Source organism: Diadema setosum, chromosome 13, assembly GCF_964275005.1.
Source record: "Diadema setosum chromosome 13, eeDiaSeto1, whole genome shotgun sequence".
NCBI lineage: Eukaryota > Metazoa > Echinodermata > Echinoidea > Diadematoida > Diadematidae > Diadema > Diadema setosum.
This window is the reverse complement of record NC_092697.1, coordinates 15,952,389-15,973,747: the sequence shown is the minus strand read 5'-3', so window position 1 is coordinate 15,973,747 and position 21,359 is coordinate 15,952,389. Positions and strand designations below refer to the sequence as shown.

The 21,359-nt window shown below is 39.7% G+C and overlaps 1 protein-coding gene across 1 annotated transcript in view; it reads right to left on the bottom strand.

Moving 5' to 3' along the window:
• Positions 1-2,136: 2,136 nt before the first annotated feature.
• Positions 2,137-21,359, bottom strand: part of LOC140236440 (general transcription factor 3C polypeptide 3-like) — a 56,884-nt gene continuing 37,661 nt past the window's right edge. The window contains 1 exon segment of the mRNA XM_072316364.1: positions 2,137-2,815. Within this exon segment, the coding sequence (XP_072172465.1) occupies positions 2,637-2,815 (179 nt within the window). The 3' untranslated portion in view covers positions 2,137-2,636.

Below are 21,359 nucleotides of genomic sequence, written 5' to 3'. Positions count from 1 at the left end.
TGAAGCCCTCACCTGCTGCCATCACATAAAGCAAACGGAATCGAAATCGGGTTAGAAATGGCGAAGGAGTAGCATTTTGTAGCCATTGTACAATATAGGTAAAAAATCAAGGTCAAAGGTCAAAGAAGTCAAAGGTCAAAATTCTGTGTAGAAGTTTTGAAGCCCTCACCTAGTGCCATCACATAAAGCAAACGGAATCGAAATCGGGTTAGAAATGGCGAAGGAGTAGCATTTTGTAGCAAAATGTACAATACAGGTCAAAAATCAAGGTCAAAGGTCAAAGAAGTCAAAGGTCAAAATTCTATGAAGAAGTTTTGAAGCCCTTACGTATCGCCATCACATAAAGCAAACAGAATCAAAATCGGGTTAGAAATGGTGAAGGAGTAGCATTTTGTAGCCAATGTACAATATAGGTCAAAAATCAAGGTCAAAGGTCAAAGAAGTCAAAGGTCAAAATTCTGTGTAGAAGTTTTGAAGCCCTCACCTAGTGCCATCACATAAAGCGAGCGGAATCGAAATCGGGTTAGAAATGGCGAAGGAGTAGCATTTTGTAGCAAAATGTACAATACAGGTCAAAAAAATCAAGGTCAAAGGTCAAAGAAGTCAAAGGTCAAAATTCTGTGTAGAAGTTTTGAAGCCCTCATCTAGTGCCATCACATAAAGCAAACGGAATCGAAATCGGGTTAGAAATGGCGAAGGAGTAGCATTTTGTAGCAAAATGGACAATATAGGTCAAAGGTCAAGGTCAAAGGTCACAACTGAAATTCTGTGTAGAAGTTTCAAAGCTCCCACATAGTGCTATCATATAAAGCAAACAGAATCAAAATTGGCTCATAAATGACAGAGAAGTAGCAAATTGAAGATTTTGATCACACACGGACGCACACACGGACACACGGACGCACGGACACACGGACGGACACACACACGGACACACACACGTACGGAGCCCGTTTCATAGTCCCCTGCTCGAACTCGTTCGGCGGGGACAATAACCACTACAGGACCTGAATTTTGGAATGAGTTGGATAGAGAAATAATCCAATCCCAGTCTCTCTATTCATTTAAGCATAAACTTAAACTAGTTTTTCTGAATTCATATTTATAGCTATTCTTCAATCCTCCTCGACATTCTCTGATCATACTTCACATTACTGACATTATCGATTATGTAACATGTGCCTCGCTCGTGAATTCTGTATTATCTCCTGAACTTCCTTGGTACACATTTGGTATCTCTGCTATTGTACACTGCATCTGACTTGTACCTCGCTCGGGTGATCATGCAACTCTCAAGAAGTCTTGTGCCGCGGACATTGTTTTCTTTGTTTTTTCTTTTTCTTTTTACTTTTTGGCGTTTATATTTCTCCAATTCACAAATTGTCATTCCTTTAATTACATATACAAAGTAAGAAATAATCTCACATCCGAATCTGGGAATCTACACCCTACAAGCAATGCTTCTATGTAGATTCCTCATATTTCACATGTTTTATTGTCTTATAAGCTGTACTTGACAATTCATCCAGGCTTTTGTATTGTGATGTCTATGTTTTATGTATTTCTTGAAATGTGGAATATGGAACGATAAAAAACAAAAAAACAAAACAAAACCAGTGGGACTCAAAAATGTCATCTACTGCTTTCTGGGCAGTGACACTACCACCAGGCTGTCCCTGGTTGCCGGCAGTGACATGTTGAACATGGAACAAATACCCAAGCTCCGAAATTCCGACATTGTTATGTTCAGTAGTCCAAGGCAGACAAGGCATATTAAATGAAAGAAAAAAATAATTAATTTACAGATGAGCAGTTGTTTAATTTCATTTGTAGAGGGAGACAAAGTGAAGAAACTGGCACCTGAACCTTCACCCCTCTGAATATCTTGCTTTCATCTTTCATCATTCTCTGTTTTCTTCCATCTTAACACAAGAATAGAAATCGTTCAATGATTTCTTGATTTCTGTGTCACCTGCTCACTACAAATACCTACATCAGGTCACACACACACACACACACAAAACAGATTTTTGAATTGATTTCAAGAGTTGATGATCACAGGAGAATCAATCATTGCATACTGTCTTTCCTATCAAAGAGCAAAGGTACATGGAGTCAAGACAGTATACTCATAAAGAGTGCACCAGTATACACATCTCTTTGTCCGGAGCTCTTGATGTACGACCTCCTCAAACCCTTGGCAAGTACTGGCAGAACCTCAGAGCTCCTGGCTCATGGGTCCTTTGGTAAGATCTTCAAGGATATAAGATGTTTCACCTCCTCTCCAGTTAAAGGAGCTGTCAACTCGCTGACTTTCCTCCAAAACTTGGCACTGCCTGGTCCTCAGACCACACCTACTAATTGACCCTTATGCATATAATGCCACTGAATAGAGCCAGAGGGTGGAGTACATCTATGCCACTCCCTCTGGAAGACAAGTGGTTGTGAAACTTCCCAGACCCTCCAAATGACACAATACATGTTCAGGGGCTCCTGCCCCATCTCCTCTTGCCACTGTGCTAGTTGATGAAGAGGTTGAAGGCTATCTGGAGGTGGAGGTGGAATCGGGGATTGGATGGTGGAGCACATCTATGCCACGCCCGCCAGGGCACAAGCAGCGACACTTCCCACTCCCTTCATATGACGCAGTACGTGTGCAGGAGCTCTCGCGCCATCTCCACGTTGCCGCTCTGCCGGTAGATGAGGGAGAGGTTGAAGGCGATCTGGGGCTGGAGGTTGAATCGGGGGTCTGCAGGGATGATGGGGGGCAGAGTGAGGGCCTTGTGGTAGTAGTGTACTGCAAGGTAGTTCAGGGCTGCAGAAATAAACATTAAAACATGGTATCGTAAAGGGTTGAGGTGGCCGTCTCAGACCCAGTGTCCACACCAATTTAATGGCCATCCTTGAAATATTTCGGTGGCAAGTTTACGAGAACTAGTTCATCTATCAGAACAAGTTGTGTACCTCACTGGAGTGCTAAAGAAAAGTAAGTTATAGCAATCCACATGCTTCCGATTGCTATTTAAAATGTAGTGTATCTAATTCACAACAGAAACTTTGGTGTACTTTGGCTGGGCTCAATATTAGCGGTGGCCCGGTGGCCCAGGGCCACTAAGAATTAATGTCGGGCTGCCAAATTTCCAAAAAGGCTATCTTTCGGTGGCCTGATCAGGCAGCTAAAATTAAAAATTAATTTTTACATTTGCTTTTATTTCAGGCCACTGAATTCATTTTAGGGCCCCAAAATTTCAAATTCAAAAGATTTCAGTAGAATGAATGGACCATCAGAGAAAAAAAAAAGGTTAGTGTCAAGCCATGTCAGGGGAGTGATCATGACAAAATCAATACAATCATAAAAGGCAGATTCAGATTTCAACCAATGAAACAAAGAGAATGACGATCAACATGGTTCAAGTTGAGTGCCTCTAGCCGAAGTGTGATGCCGGGAAAACACTGACATGAAACTAACGTGTTGGTAGAATTGAGAAGACAAACAGCATCTCCACGGTCTCCTGCATTTATGCAGACTAGGACAAGGATATCTAATGCTTAAGTGAACTTGGTCGCCTCTCATCACATCTCACTCACTCCAGCGGTGCAGAAAGTAATTGATACATTATGCCTAAAACAACTGCAAGCGGCTACTTCATAGGAACCAACCATGCACATGGCAGATAAAAGCATTTGTGGTGGCACTGTTGGTGGCTTTTGTTTTTTTGTTCCATGCTCAACAGGTTGTGGTGTGTCAAACAAATGAAGCCTATTAATTAGTCTTGACATGAAACGTAATACTGAGTAGGTTACGGTAGTCACACTTTTCTCATGCATGCTACATGTATATGGAGGTACTGGCAGTCACTGCGCATTGTAGAATGAGTAGCGAATATCCTGCGATCTCATTAATCGAGAGCTGTGTTACGTGCACTAAGCAAGCGTTTGCCCATTCAGTGAGAGATGCCTATTGGCTGGAAAAAACGTGCATACAGTAATTACTGAACTCATGGTTTACATCTATGGCAAGCCAAAAGGAAATGCATCCAGTAAATTTGTCATCAGGTACCATGATAAAAAATGGATTTCTGGCAAAAAAAATTGTCCCCCATTCCACAAAACATATGACACACGTGTCTTTTTGTGAGTCAGTAGGAAAAGTGTGCATGCGGTAACGATGGATTTTGGCTTAAACCCACTCAGCTTCCCCTCATGGGCTAAGAATTCCATAGTTAACTTATGCACACAATTCTGACTGATGCAACAGTGTGACGCACTCAGACCTGTGCGCATTTGTTTAAAGGACAATTTCACCTTCATAAACATAAGGATTGAGAGAGTGTAGTCAATATTAGTAGAACACATCATTGAAAGCTTGAGGAAAATCTGACAATCCGTTCAAAAGTTATGAATTTTCCAAGTTTTTGTGCAGTAACCGCTGGATGAGAAGACTACTGCAGTGTATGATGTCACATGCGTACATCAATATAAAGAAAATATAAAGAGAATTTCACAAAATTTCATCTTTTGAAAAAAAAAAATACACATTCCTTTGACTCGTTACCAACATATGTTATGGGTAATATTATTCCCCCTGTCTTTAGAAAGAGGCAAGTCACATGCTCTTTTATTATGCGAAAAAAGTGAAAAAATGTTGAATTTTCTTTACATTTTCTTTATACTGTTGTATATGACATCACAAGCTGTAGTAGTCTCCTCATCTAGCGGTTCCAACACATAAATTTTAAAAATTCATAACTTTTGCATCAATTGTCCAATTTTCCTCAAACTTTCACTGATGTGTTCTACTAATATTGCTGCATTCTCTCAACCTTATGTTTATGAAGGTGAACTTGTCCTTTAAGTAAGCCCAGGGGCACACCATGGAGCTACACCATACAAAGCACAGTTGCACTCCTTCATGTTGTTAATAAATGAGGGAACTCATCAAAACACTGGATGTTGTTGTGACTTTATGATTCACTGAAGAACTTCAGTGAGATTTACTAAATCTCACCAGCACAGTGTAACCTCATTATAAACAGGTCAAGTACAACTGTACCATATGTCCCCCCCCCCCAAAAAAAAAAAAAAAAAAAAAATTACAAGGGGACCCTCCGCAATGATAACTTTAAAAATAATGAATCAATCCAAATACAAAGTCAGGGTATGAAACTATAACTGATTGCCCACATCTTACAGAAAACCCCATTCAATTTGCTTCAATGGTCAAAGAGAAATTAGGAATTTTGTAGAGGATGTCAAGAATCTCTTCCCTCCAAGTTCTGTCTACTGTATTCACACACAAAAGCATCGAAGTGCTAAACTTGGAAAAAATCAGACTCATGACATGCTTTACAACTTTCTACATTTCTCTGTGACTGCTTAACCAAACTGAATGGGGTTTTCTGCAAAATAGAGCTAAGATGTTATATTTTAAGACCCTGAAGTAGCATTTAGACAGTTTAATCATATTGGGTATTATCAATGCAAAAATTTGATTGTAATTTTTTTGGGACATACTGTATAACAAAACCCTTGTTGAATAAGGCCATTTCACAGGTCCGATCTTTCTATGTCGAGTTTGTACTTTTTCCAGTATGTTATTTCTTCCAAACCCCCCCCCCAAAAAAAAAAAACAACAAACTATTTCAAAACAATTTGAAATGATATGATACGATAGGAGTATTTATTGTCTGTTCATTCATGGAAACAGATTATTTTTCACTAGTAACGTATAGACAAGGAAAATACATTACTCAAATATAATAATTAAAACTTACAATAATATTACATTACATACACATATACATACATACATACATGCAATTACCATAATGCCCAATTTCTTAAATCACCTCCTTCAAAATACCTGACACATAAATATCTACAATTAGAATTAAAAAATTATCATTACACACAAATTTTGTGGATGTGTGTGTGTCTTTTGTGCTTGTAAATGTAGAATGTAGGTGTAGAATATAAGTTGCCAGTGTATGTAGACTTTATATATATTTATTCATAAATTGCTTCTCGTCCTCTGATTGGTCGAGAGCATTGAAAACGACAAAACATATTTCCACCATACAAATCCGCATCTCGCTATTCTCCCTAGGGAAATAGTAAAAAAAACTGTATCAGCCTGGTGAATTTCGCGCCTTTTTTGCTTTTCGTCGTGACGTGAAATATTTCATGTGTAAATGAATGGGTATCGCAGCACCTGCGCTTCACGAGAGATTTCATATACAAATGAATGGTATCGCGCCACCTTCACTTAACAAGAACCACACAGTCAATTTTCACGTACAAATGAATGAGTATGGCACACCGTAGACAATACACTCAATACGTGTAACGTTAGAAAAATAAGACTCACCCAGAGAGACTTATAATGCTCTCTTTGTACCTAAAAAGATGCCCATGGCATTGTGGAATAGAATATTACGTTACAACAGAGTAGGCGTTATCGTAGATCTATAGCAAACATGGGCTCTACTAACGTTAGATTCTAGAGATCTTAGATCTTGGCCTCATAAAGACCCCCTAGAGAGAGATATTTGAAGGTCGTTCCAAAGTTTTGGGGCCATGTATGAGAAAGTATGATCCCCTAACTACGGTATGCTAGATTGTAAGTCTCTAACACTATGCCTATCCCGGTGTAGGACTGCCTGTAAATTTGGGGAGTTCATGCTTCGCCACTTGAAATTCGGTCTCGCAGTTCATAAACTCGAGCGACCCACCCAAAAGATGTTGACAATAATGTAGTAGACAGATTTAGGTTTCTACAGGCCTGCTAAACTATTTCTCGTGTAAGTTAAATTCTAGGCTAATTGACAGTTAGAGTCTGAGACGTTAGAACACGAATCACACGAATTTACGATGGCACTTGGGGCCAGATCTAACGTTAGACTTGCCGTTACTGAATGTTCTACCCAAATTTACAATGTACGCTGTATACTTGCATTTTCCCTCAAAGGATAGTCCATATTCATGTATAGACAGCTAGAAAACGCTAGAAAGACAATAGAAAACATAACAACATCTGCAGCTCACATAGTTGATCAGCTGGAGCACACCAACGTACTTGACACGGGGCAGGGATAACCGGATAGGCATATTGCATGCATGAAGCACGTACTGAATTTGCAGTTTGCGCATGTTTACCAGTACGTTGTACAGCAGTGCACTGCGGCTGAGCGCGCAGTTGTCTCTTCATAATACGCGTACGCGCTGCCCTCCTGCTGCTTTCCCAAGGATGATTGACCTGTGAATCTTCTCGAAAAGAGTGAGTCAAGGATGCTCTAAAAAGGGTAAATTACAGAATACCAGCAGTCAATTACTCTATTCATTGGGAGGGATATAAAACAATATACCAGGCCATTGACCGGTTGAAACTATGTGCATTCAGTGACTTCAATAAGCACTATTTTCTGAGGGGCGCAGCCCCTCAGAAAATAGTGCTTATTGAAGTCACCTCATGCACATAGTTTCAACCAGAGCCTCTCAGGCCTGGTATATTTGTATACTGTACGAGCTGAAATTTTCGCGTACAGATATTTTCGCGAATTGCTGCTTTGAGGACATTTTCGCGTGTTGTTAATTTCGCGGTTGCGAGGGTAACTGAACTTAGCTATTCACGCGTTGTTATTTTCGCGTGTTATTATTTTCGCGGGTCAAAGGCGATTCGCGAAATTCGCGAAAATAAAACCACCGCGAAAATTTCAGCTCGTACAGTATTATATATATATATATCTATCACTGGGGCGACAAGACCTCCTATCTACAAAATGTCAAATGCGCCCCTCAGAAAACAGTGCTTATTCAAGTCACCTCATGCACATAGTTTCAACCAGAGCCTCTCAGGCCTGGTATATTTGTATATTATTTATATATATGTATATATCGCTGGGTGACAAGACCTCCTATCTACAAAATGTCAAATGTTCAGGAGAGCAAAAAAACATGGCAGCCATAGCAATGTATCAAATGGAAGAACCTTTCATTTGACATGCTGTGCGAGTGCGACCGATTGAGTGCGACCGATCTAAGGTTGACCTATTATACCTATCAGAGCAATTAGAGTCGTTTTGTAAAACAGCGGCTCATTGTCCCATTCAAATCTTTTTAATCGCAAATAAAAGGTTTAAGGTGCGGAATGTCTCTTCATGGTATGTAACTGCTATCGGTTGGAAAGACCAGGAGTCTGCTGTCTGGCAACGGCCCAACCCTCTGCTATAGTTATCCCAACGACTATAGCTTTATACTCCATAATACAGAAAACAATAGCGGTTGCTGCCCAACACCTACGGTATAATAGCCTTTAAACAAGGCGACTCGCTCTGCGTGCCCCACAGTAAGAGTTCTGTGGCGTGCCCCCGTATAGCGCGTTTACCCCACAAACCTGTTGGCCGGCGAGTGGAGCGAGCCGCCTTTATCCACTCGTTCAGGGATGTGTACGCAGAAAATGCACACGGCACCAAGGCAAGCCGCGCGCGCTTGCTAACAAATTTATATTCTTTGACAAATTTGCGTACAAATTTGTTAGCAAGCGCGCGCGGCTTGCCTTGGTGCCGTGTGTATTTTCTGCGTCAAATTTGTACGCAAATTTGTCAAAGAATATAAAGCAACAACAACGACAAAAGTACACATCCCTGAACGAGTGGCTAAAGGCGGCTCGCTCCACTCGCCGGCCAACAGGTTTGTGGGGTAAACGCGCTATATATATACGGGGGCACGCAGAGCGAGTCGCCTTGTTTAAAGGCTAACGGTATAATGGAATCAGCTCCTCTAGAGTATCCTGAAGGCACTATCTCTGACAGTTTTCCAAAAGTCCCTAAAGACTTTTCTCTTCAATAACTGATCAATAAATAAATTATCCATTCTTGCCCCCATAATGCAAGTTAGATATTTACCTCCGCCAAGGGAGGAGGTTATGTTTTCGTTACCATTTGTTTGTTTGTCCGTGTGCAAATTAACTCAAAAAGTTGAGAACGGATTTGGATGAAAGTTGCAGAAAAGGTTAACAATGACACAAGGAAAAGATGATTAAATTTTGGTGGTGATCCAGAAACTTTTATGGATTTTATGAAGGATTTTCCATATTTTGGCAGGTAGGGTCAATGAACTTGGGAGTTTACGTTGTGCATTTTTGAGGTTTTCATATGCGCACTAAAGTGCGTGCTCTACTGCGAGGTACGCCGCCCAGCTGAGGGTTGATGATGCAACAAAAGGCTTCTTTATTGAGAATTCGGATGATTTTTAGCATGCATACGTATGGGTGGAAATCTCTGTGGAAGAATAAGATTATTGGTTGAAATTAGCTGATTGGTGGAGGTCTGCGCTCTCAGGGTGCTTCTCTAGTTTTCTTTTTCTTTTTCTTTTTTCTTTTTTTTTTTGGTAAAATGCTGTGATACACGTTCACTTTATATCAAGAGCACTACATAAATACCAATATTGCATTGTGTTATCTTGTATTGTGTGGTGATGTACATGTATGCCTGACAGAACTTTTGACAGAAGGACTCGCAGTCTAACCTCTCTAGCTACTGTTTGAAGTTACAAAACAGATCTAAAAATTTACCTATGACAATTGTTTTTATGCTTGGCACTTTTCCTCATCCACTTTGGCATGCATTAATGCACCCAGATGATCCTATTTCTGCCAAAAGCATGAGGAGAGATAACTATCAAAATGGCTCTTGTGCCCAAGACAGGAAGATATCTATCAATGGTGCTTGGTTCAAACCTAGCTATGGGGTACACAGATTTTGAGAACTTGCATGGTCAAGCTCTTAAAACATAGATTCCTTTTATCTGCAGATATGTCCAGCTAAGATACTCAGCTTTCCAGACAAACACACAAAATGATGGTCAGCTGAATGCTAGAGTCATACCACATTGAAACATCAATCAACCTGCTCTTAACCTAGTGAACAAAAAAAAAAAAAGAAAAAGAAAGATAGTCAACAGAGTGAATATCTGACTTAATAACTGCAGTGACACTGGCAAATCTTTTGGCTCATCCGTTCACACTGGCAGCCAAACTCCACAAAGTTTCAGATCTTGAAAATTGGTGCACGTGTATAACATAGAAGATAGCACGTGCGACATAACAATGCACGTAGGTACATCCCAATGAACGCGTAGTTTGGATGCTCTGGAATGGACTGGTCGAGTGACAAACTTTGTGAAAATCAGTTGTGTGCATCCAGACTGCACAAACTTTGAAAAGATTTGAGGGGGGGGGGGTTCAGAAAATATCCCTAGTTTAAGTGGAAAGTTTGGAGAGAAGCTTTTCGAGAAGTTTGCGGTCACACCAACAAAACTTCGAGAACTTAAACTTCACACAGCTTTGTCAATGTGACCATGGCTACTGCCACTCCTCACACCTGCATCTGAAAGCTTGAACACCTTACCACAGTACCCATATTCCCAAGATGAAACAAAGATAAAGAGAGTGTGGATAATTACACAAACAGAATACCTCATGCAGAATTTTTGAAAGTCAATAGGGAGCCATTATCTTCTCATACTTCTCAAACTTTTGCTGTCTCTTGTATAACTTCTTCACTGATCGTGGCATCTTCTATAAAGTCCCTTTTTCACATTTGTGTGTCATTTTCCACCATACGTTCTTGTACTGCCTACATGTACATGAGTCATACCATTACCCTGTAAACAAACCGTGAGAAGACATTTTGAAAACTACCAAATATCCCAACCGGATTTGTGTTTACACACGGCTCGGGCCATGGTAACACGTCTGGGATGCATGACACGATGTCTCCTGTTGTTCTTGTTTCATTCTTCTTTGTTCCCCCCTCCCACTTCACCTCAACACAACAGCATTTAATGTGTACAGTTTCATTCCGCTGATTTCTATATAGACGTCAACATTGAATGCTTGGCTCTCACAAAGGGATCGTTGCAGATTAAAAGCAAGTGCCGACGAGGAGACAATTGTGTGCAGAGCACAGATCGGGCCAAGGGTGCGACAGAAACAGGCTTCTTTGTACAGGCTGCGGAAAGAACACGGGTCATTGGAGAGATGACATACAGTTCAGAGCAAATAACTTAATGATGACGGCCTAAAAGCTCGTTGGCAGAAAGTGCTATCTTCCTGTGTCAATCATTAATTCACGGCAACAAAAAAAATATTAATCCCCTTTATTCTGTCAACAACAAAAAAGAGAGAGATATATGCATTGCCTCGAGGCATGCATTCTCTGTAAGTGGCAATTGACAGTGAGCTAGTGTGAGCAGGCGACACAAAGTTTAAAGGAGGATGACACCCAAAGGATTGAGAGAATCCCACAAAATTTAATTTCTTGATGAAAAGAACACAGTCCCTTGACTTGTAACTGACATTTAGTTAAGGGTAATCAATTCCCCCCTCCCTTTTTGAAAGGCCTGAGTCAAGGGCTCTTTCATTACACTACTAGAAGAGTGAAATTACATTGAATTTTTTTGTTTCTATTTTCTTCACATCATTGTCCATGTGTGAGGTCGCAAAACGTTGCACTCTTTTCAATCACGCAACAGTGGTACCAAAACTTTAAGAATTTATGACTTTTCAATTGACTGTCCACATTTTCTAAAACATCGCTAATGTGTTTTTGCCGCATTCCCTCGATCCACATATTTGGATTTCATCTTAGTCCTTTAAAAGGAAGGTGTGGGAGTCAAGGACACAGCTGTATCACTCGCGTCGGCGGAGATGGCCTCCATTCCCGGAGCTGTCGCTCACGCAGCCGTACCGTCACAATCCCCACCAAAGTCTGGGCTCCGCCTCTCAACTGCTTGCTTCACACACACACACACCAGGTGTACAGATGCTATAATATGCCCCCGGCCTGATGAAGACAAGTCAACAAGCTTTTCTATGCTACATTGTATGCCCATTATCCTCTTTGACCTCATCCAAATATTTAGAATGTTTTCACACAAACCGCATTGTGGTACTTGTGGTGCTGCCTTGTCATTTTGCAAAAACTCAAAACCCCCAGTTCAATTTTTTCTTGGGAGGAGGGCATGGCCTATTTTTGCTGTTGTTGTTTTCGTTTGAGAGTGTGCAGGGGGAAAAAAAACACTTTTTGCCTTTCACGAAGAAAACAAAATAGGCAGACATGGTATAGAATGGAGTTAGTTTGGATACCCTGACATGCTTTCATAAGCAGCAGATTTTGCCCCTGGCATCTCGGGTAGGCATGCATATCATCCTACCTCCATTTAGACTTTATAGTGCAGAAATATTTGTCTATGCTGACACACTGTCTAATATCAGCAACCCATGGCTTCTTGCAGTTGCCACAGAACATTGGCTTTGTGCTTGAGCAAATGCAGCTTAACCCACTGAGAATGAGCTGATCTTACTTTAACATGCATTTACCATAGACACCTGCCAGTGTTTACTCGGGACTAGTCTTTAACAGGTTAAATGCTTCATGATTTATCCAGCTCCCCTTTGGAAAAGATGTTCTAAACCAAATTAAGCTAGATTAGACTGTATAAATAAACTGCATTGACAACACTTGTTGAACTTGTTGAAAGTTGAAATGAATGAATTCCTTTGTGAAGAAGTTTTTATTGCGACTGATTGACCTCTATCCACATACCAATTACCAATGTTTTAGTAGAGGCCATGATAAATAATCATGGGCAAACCTCATTGTCAAGACAGGGAGATCTCCCGCCAAAAGCAAAAGAGTTGAGTCTTTCTGGACGCTACGGTAGCAACAAGTCAGAAGGACAGTTTCTCTCTAGGCTTACCAATGTAATTTGCCACTGCCATTATTACTGTAGACTATGTCATATATTTCGAGAGTGTAATATTCTGCGCATTGGGACTTGAAAGAATATTTCGCAAATGGTTGAATTCCAGATCATGAGCTACATTGATGGAGTGAGAATGAAGTGTTACCCCCTTTACAAAAAGAGAAAAGCTGGCAATGTTCCACCCTTGGGGAGATGAAATACTACACTGTACATGTATCCACCTATATTTTATACAAGAGGTAATATTTTTTCATAAGTTGTGGAGTTTCACACATATATGTGAGTCAGTCAACTCGCAAAAAATAGAAACACTGCAAGATATACAGCATATAAAGAGTTTCATTATGTTGCAGCAAATATTCCCTGGAAATTATAACACAGTTTTCTCTCAGGCCTTTGGCCTGTGAGTGATGCACAATGCGTGCAAAAAATAGAACCTACCAATAGTAATGCATCTGCAAATTGAGTTGTGCAGCTAAACACACAGAGCTAAACCATAAAACAAAACAAAAAAAACAAAAAATCACTAATAAGCACTTGCAGGAGGTCACTGGCATATCACTAACTTTTCTTCTGCTTTTGTGACCCTCTGAATCAAATACGACGACAACGGAACAACTGAATAACCAATATGGAGCTCACAGTACACACATTTTGTTACGGCTCAAATGTGGCGAGTTTTCCTGTCAAAATGTGTAAACTAAAAAAGGGGAAAAATAACCGCACTGGCTTCTGGTACCTCTGAAGGACTCATCAACAAAAAGAACGTACTAATAGCACGATGAAAGATTTACAATCAACTTTATCTTATGTTTTCACCCTCCCATTCCACCGAATATCCAGCGGCATTTCTTCGTCAAAGGCATTCGACCCTGAAGGCAGCTAAATATTTTGAATGGTGCATTTTACTCAGTCAGAGCACAGACAAGTTGAGTAGGTGTCTCGATTGATACTAACAGAGTCAAATAACAACAAATAATTCATGATGAAAACATATTCATCACAGAAGATGTGCCATCTGATGAATTTGTTTTATGTCACTGAGTAGAATATGATATTATTGTGGTTGGTTACTGCAATGTTCCCCCGATTCCGTCTCCCATGCATGACTGCAAATACACATTTATCACCTCAACCATTCCACAAACTAGTGGGCGACACTGATTTCTCCCTCTTTTCTTAAAATGTTCACACTCGAAATATTCTAAAAGAGCATGTTGACAATGATGGTGCTGCAAAATCAAGATCTAACAAGGGTTATTTGTCTGTAGCAAGCAAGGCTGAAATGCAAAACAGGAAATTTAAAAAATATATATATACTCTAAATGAATTGAGTAGCGTACATCTTCAGAGACAAAGAAGCAGAGCAGCTTGATAGTCACATTCTATCCATCATCATTAGTTGCATTCAGCTAGACAAAATAACGCGACAATGACTGCGATCCACATACCAAGATACTTTGTGCATGTTCAGACAGACAGAAATATCCTGTTCGTGACCGATCGCAATATTTGTCTACTGAACTGCGCATGTCCGATATCTACCAGAGGGGTGACCCTCATCCTTGTGTTCATGCACTGCTCCGTCATGCATGTTTTCAATGATGAGATTTAAAAAAAAAAAAGAAGAAATCTCAAGATTTTTTTGCTCCAGCATTCACACAATCACCGCAGTGCCAATTGTCATGCTATTTCTCAAATCATTGTGATTATTCCAAAATAACTGCAAGATTTCGGACTGACTCTATACTTATCAGACACTGACAAGATTTGCGACTGGAAATGCCGCCCAATGGCGAACTAAGATCTGAGCTTACATGTAGCTCCTTCATCCGATGATCTCACCTCATCTGATCATACCCGACATGTCTGAAACTGACCTGATAGTCGACCAACACAAGTCAGACTCATCAAGACTGCGATCCGATACACTTCTGTCGGTGGTGGGAACCAAAAAAGTTTTGTTCCGACAAGTGACCTACGGGAAAAAAAAAATTCCATGTGGAATGGGGGTATTAGCTTGAGAATTCTCCTGCCTGAACCCCCAAGCACACTAAAGACTCTGATTACCCAAACATGCGTGAAGTGAAGTTGGGCTGCAGAAAGCACAATTTTGTACACAAGAAAATACGTCAAAAGGGGCCCTGAAATCCAAATGCAAACTTGGTCACTAACTTTCTTACTTTAGTTTGAATTTCTCCCATACTGGCCAGGTTTTCACCATTTAAAGGGGCCCTGAAATCAAAATGCATTTTGATTTGTGTTGATTTATGATACCCTCAACATCACTTTTGCGGTAAAATGAATATCTAGAAACATTCCATATATTTTGAACGATTTTTTCTTCTCTTTTTCTTCAGATTACTTTGTCTTTTGTTAGTCACATTAAAGGGAAGATAAACCCAAAGAGCAATGTGGATTGAGTGAAAGCAGCAACATTAATAAAACACATCAGTGAAAGTTTGAAGAAAATCGGACAATCATTGCAAAAGTTATGAATTTTTAAAGTTTTAGTGTTGGAACCACTGGATGAGGAGACTACTAGAGGTTATGACGTATGAGAGGACAACAATACTAAGAAAATATAAAGGAAATTCACCAAAAATTCATTTTTCTAGCATTATGAAAGAACACTTGACTAACCGCTTTCAGAAAGCAGGGGGAATAATTGCTACCCTTCACATATGTCAGTATCAAGTTGATGGAATTTGTAATTTTCATGAAAAATTGATTTTTGTAGCATTTTCTTTATATTTTCTTTGTATTGTTGTCCACTCATACGTCATAACTTCTAGTAGTCTCCTCATCCAGCGGTTCCAACACCAAAACTTTAAAAATTCATAACTTTTGCAGCGATTGTCCGATTTTCTTCAAACTTTCACTGATGCGTTCTACTAATGTTGCTGCTTTCACTCAATCCACATTGCTCTTAGGGTTTATCTTCCCTTTAATATCACAGAAACATGCAAGTTATGCTGAGTCGAGAGGAATGTGCATTCCAATGTCTTTTGTTACACATTTCAGTACTTTGGCAATGATTGACAGAGATGTCATCTCAAGAATATTGGTTTGAAAGGATTTTTTGTGGGTGTTCCCAAGTAATCTGAACAAAAATAGAAGAAAAAATCATTGAAAATATATGGAATGTTTCTAGATATTCATTTCACCGCAAAAGTGATGTTGAGGGTATCATAAATCATCACAGATCAACATGCATTTGGATTTCAGGGCCCCTTTAAGTGGTGAAAACCTGGCCAGCATGGGAGAAATTCAAACTGAAGTAAGAAAGTTAGTGACCAAGTTTGGTCACTAACTGTACCTGCCACTGAACACCACATGTATTTAGCTGTAGTATTTTCAGTGTTTCCCTGTTTTCCGTGCAGCAACTGTCCCATAAAGCTTGCCAATGACTTTGCACTCACAAAAAAGACAACATTTTGCCTCACATTTCGAGAGGCCTGGTGTGCAAGCGATGTGATGCCCTGGGGGCAGGGGGAAGGGGAGCTACATCATTCACTAATGCACCTCATGCTGAAACACAGAAACACTGCACAAACTAAACACACACACATACTCACATACATACACAAACAAATAACACACAGGGAATTTACCTTGCCTAATTCGAGGAAGCTCTTTTTTGCCTCCCAATTTTGATCTTGATCGGGATTTAGATGTGGAATTTTTCTCTCCCCAGCAGGTGCTGAAACGCTCGGATGTCTTTAGGAATGATGACGACAACAAAGAGAATCGTTCAAGAACATGCTGAGAGGTTGCCGAATAAATGCGTATTTACTAAACTTGTCTGCACCCTGGTAGACGCCAGGTTTCAGCAAAGGTCATGATCCCTGGCTATCAATAGGTGACAGTTTCTCTTCATGTTAATTTAGAATCCCATCAATCTTTGCTTTCAGCAGCAAATATAATACTTAGCAACGTGATTAAACTCAAATATTGTCACATCTCCCACCGAGTCCTTTAAAATCTCCTGTGCAGAAAGAAAAAAAAAATACATGCAGTTCATAAATCTTTGACTTCTATTCACCCTTTCAAGACCAGCAGAGCATCAAAGCCTGCAGGATACATTCAATTATGGAATATGTCCAAAAAAGACATGAAAGAAAATAAATGTACAGCCACTAGAAATGCTTCCGTCCTTTGCATTATAGCCAGCCTCGAGTGTGGCTCAATAGAATCTTACAATGTTTTTAGTGCCCTCAGAAATTCCCAATTTTGGAGACAATGATTCAACCTCAATAGCGTTTAATGTTTGAGGAAATCCCTGCGGTTAAGCAGTCATTCTCCTAAACTTAAAGTGAAAACATTGTTCTCAGAACTGTGCATTTTTGCTCTAAAAAAAAATGTATGCATATGCATACAAAATATGTGAAATATTGCTGTTATAACACAATTTCAGCTGGGTAAGGATGAAAATGTGAAATATTAGCCATAAGGGGTTCACTGGAAGCACTACAATTTCAGAGCCTATCCGATCATGGGTGCAAAGTATTTTTTTTTTTTTTATAATTCATTTTTCATCATCAACAAATCAGGCCACAGTAATATCTACTGATTTTCTGCACTACATTGAATTAAACTGTATGTACAGGTGCGTGGAAAATATGTTTGCTAGGGTACAATTAATCATCATGTAACATTCTACCTGCCTACTACAAAAGCAAATGTTTTTATACCGCATTCCAAACCACACAAGATCAATGTTACACATGCCAAGCACTTTTTAGAGACCTTGTCTGCATTTTCTTAATTTCATTGCAAGCAAATTCTTTCACTGCTAATCATTCTACACTCTAACTAAAAAAATAAAGACAAAATTCAAAGGCAAAGCATGTTGTTGTTTTTTGTTTTTTTAAGTGCTGAGTGATACTCTATCCAGAATTTTTCAGCATATTCATCCAGATCCAGATCCAGAAGTGAACAAGATTCCCACTACAAAGCTTAGGCAGCAATAGAAAAATAAAGAAGAAGACAATCTGTCACGGGGAAATTACTCTTCCCTCAAAGGCATAATTTCCCATTTGCAGATGAGACAAAAACCCACATACTTAAAAAGAGTTCTAAAATGTGAGTTAGGGATAGAAACAACCACTGCAAAAGTTTGAATCCCTATAACCATTGTTAAGTATTGTTAAATACTCAAAATATGAACAATAGTTACATTAACAAGGAAAAGTAGAAATTACGCGGTGCGTAATATATGTCCCCGCCGGAAGTAGCATTTAGTAGCAAAATGTACAATATAGGTAAAAAGATCAAGGTCAAAGGTCAAAGAAGTCAAAGGTCAAAATTCTATGTAGAAGTTTTGAAGCCCTCACCTAGTGCCATCACATAAAGCAAACGGAATCGAAATCGGGTTAGAAATGGCGAAGGAGTAGCATTTTGTAGCCAATGTACAATATAGGTAAAAAATCAAGGTCAAAGGTCAAAGAAGTCAAAGGTCAAAATTCTATGTAGAAGTTTTGAAGCCCTCACCTAGTGCCATCACATAAAGCAAACGGAATCGAAATCGGGTTAGAAATGGCGAAGGAGTAGCATTTTGTAGCCAATGTACAATACAGGTCAAAAATCAAGGTCAGAGGTCAAAGAAGTCAAAGGTCAAAATTCTGTGTAGAAGTTTTGAAGCCCTCACCAAGTGCCATCACTTAAAGCAAACGGAATTGAAATCGGGTTACAAATGGCGAAGGAGTAGCATTTTGTAGCAAAATGTACAATTTAGGTCAAAAATCAAGGTCAAAGGTCAAAGAAGTCAAAGGTCAAAATTCTGTGTAGAAGTTTTGAAGCCCTCACCTAGTGCCATCATATAAAGCAAACGGAATCGAAATCGGGTTAGAAATGGCGAAGGAGTAGCATTTTGTAGCCAATGTACAATATAGGCAAAAAATCAAGGTCAAAGGTCAAAGAAGTCAAAGGTCAAAATTCTGTGTAGAAGTTTTGAAGCCCTCACCTAGTGCCATCATATAAAGCAAACGGAATCAAAATCGGGTTAGAAATGGCGAAGGAGTAGCATTTTGAAGCAAAATGTACAATATAGGTCAAAGGTCAAGGTCAAAGGTCACAACTGAAATTCTTTATAGAAGTTTCAGAGCTCCCATGTAGTGCTATCATATAAAGCAAACAGAATCAAAATCGGGTTAGAAATGGCGAAGGAGTAGCATTTTGAACATTTTGATCACACACGGACGCACGGACGGACACACGGACACACGGACGCACGGACGCACGGACGGACACACGGACACACACACGTACGGAGCCCGTTTCATAGTCCCCTGCTCGAACTCGTTCGGCGGGGACAAAAATGTTTCCAGACTAAACCGTCTACAGTTATGGTTTATTGAGAAAAATACTGCTATTTCCTTATATGTGTCATGCTTCATTGCAAAAATTATATATGGTGGAATGTTTTGTGATACAACAGACCTACACATTTGCATCAAATGTGATATCTTGAAAAAAATTGAAATCACTGCTCCCAAAGGTGAACAGGACCTTTAAGAAACCAGGTTAAACTGACTGTGAAAATTTGAGTTACACGTTTCCTCATCATTCATGCAGCACAAGAGGGAGTAACATGAATGTGAGCCTTGGTGAATGTCTTTCATTTGTTAATGTTTTCTCCCTCACAAACAAAAGATGGAACTGGGATAACAACAGCAGAAGTCACTCCCAATCATGAGGTATTTCAATACACACCAAAGAATTCCATCATACAAGACAAAGCATCTTTACAATGTGTGGGATCCAACTGAAATAAAATCTTTCTTTCACAACAGACTCCTCCATTCACCGTTTACTCCATTTCTGCTTGTCTTCTTTTTCTAGGCTATACAGTTCATCAGCCCTTCCTGACAATGATATTAGAGTCTAGATGTAATTAGGTTTTGCCGCTTTGCTGCCAACAAGCCATGCATGCCCTGCATTGGAATAACTTAAAGGGGTGCGATACCCAAATAGATGTTGATTGAGTGAATGCAGAGGCATACAAGTAGAACTCATCAGCGAAGTTTGGGGAATATCTGACAATCTGCTCAAAAGTTATGAATTTTTACAGTTCCGTTGATGCCATCACTGGATGAGGAGACTAAAACAGTTTGTGACATCATTCCAGGACAGTGACATAGTACATACATTGGAGAGAATTCAACATAGGCCTATTTTCCTGAGCACTTGACTGACCTCTTTCTTAAAAAACAGGTATTTTGGGTACTGTTCGCCCTCATTCAACATGTGTGATTTCATTAACAAGGAATGAAGAGCAAAAGCCAAAGAAAGTCACCAAATAGTGTAAAACACAATATTTTCATGAATTGGAGCCAACAGCCTTTTTCCCGGCATGAAATTTCCGAGAGTTGCCTCTAACATTCACTGTGTATAGTGTAGACAAGAACTTTCATGTGCATTTTAATTTTGAGAATCTTGGCTCTTGTGAATTTTGCAAATTTAAAATGCACACAAACATTCCTCATTTTATAGTACTGATTTCTCGATCAGGACATTTATTAATTTGTAGTCCATTCTTTCCTTTTTCATGATTTGTCCCATTCTATTCCAGAGACATACAACTGAAACATTAAACCCCCCCCCTCTAAAAAAAGAAAAAGAAAGAAGTTATCATACACTTATTCACTTATTTCAGAAAAGTAGTTTCTCCGCAATTAATAGGCTATTACTGAAAACAACAGAGCAAGTCAAAACAGCTGCATAAACACGCTAACAGTGTATTTACGAGCCAAAAAGTCCTTAATTCTGAAAGATTTAGACCCAAACTGTTTGAAACCTGAAGCTGGTATCTCACTGAGCGGCGAACGTTTGCGAACGAAGCGAATATGAGATTCGCCAACTTTTCTGACGAATGTTTGCGAAAAATCAAGGTTCGCTTCTGCCATTAGCAACAGTTCGCGACTTTTTGCGATGTTTAGTGACAATTAGCAACACTTCAGCGAATGTTTGCCAAAGTATTTGCGAAACACAGGTGGCGACTATTAGCGACTGTTAGCAAATGTTAGCGACAATTTTGCAAATGTTAGCGACAGTTTTGCGAATATTAGCGACTGTTTGCAAATCCTTTGCGACAATTTGCGAATGTTCTGGGACCTAGAAAAGTACCAGGCGATTGTGTATAGTGAGACCCATAAAACGAACGTACAACCTTCCACTGAATTCAGATCTCTTGTGACAACCGTTCAAGATGGATTTCCAGTATATGGAAATACATTTCTGCCAAGAAGAGGCTCAACGTGCTGTTATCCTTGAAGGGCTGCTTTGCCAGGCTGCTGCTACACTATCGTACAGCATAATAGAAAGAAGATAAAGAAAAACAAAAAAGGAAGAAGAAAAGAAAGACTGTTTGGGTCAGAGAGTGGTTGTTGCAGAGGACAGACTTTGGTCAATATGAAAAGTTTTTGCAGCAATTACATGATGGAGATGTCAAGAGCTTCAAGAACTTTCTTAGAGTGGAACCTTGCCTGTTTCAGGAGCTTTTATATAGGAACCATATGGGTACTTGTTCGCTAGCAGTGGCGAATCAAATAAAAATGTTAGCAACATCGTATTACGACCGTTTGCGAATTCTT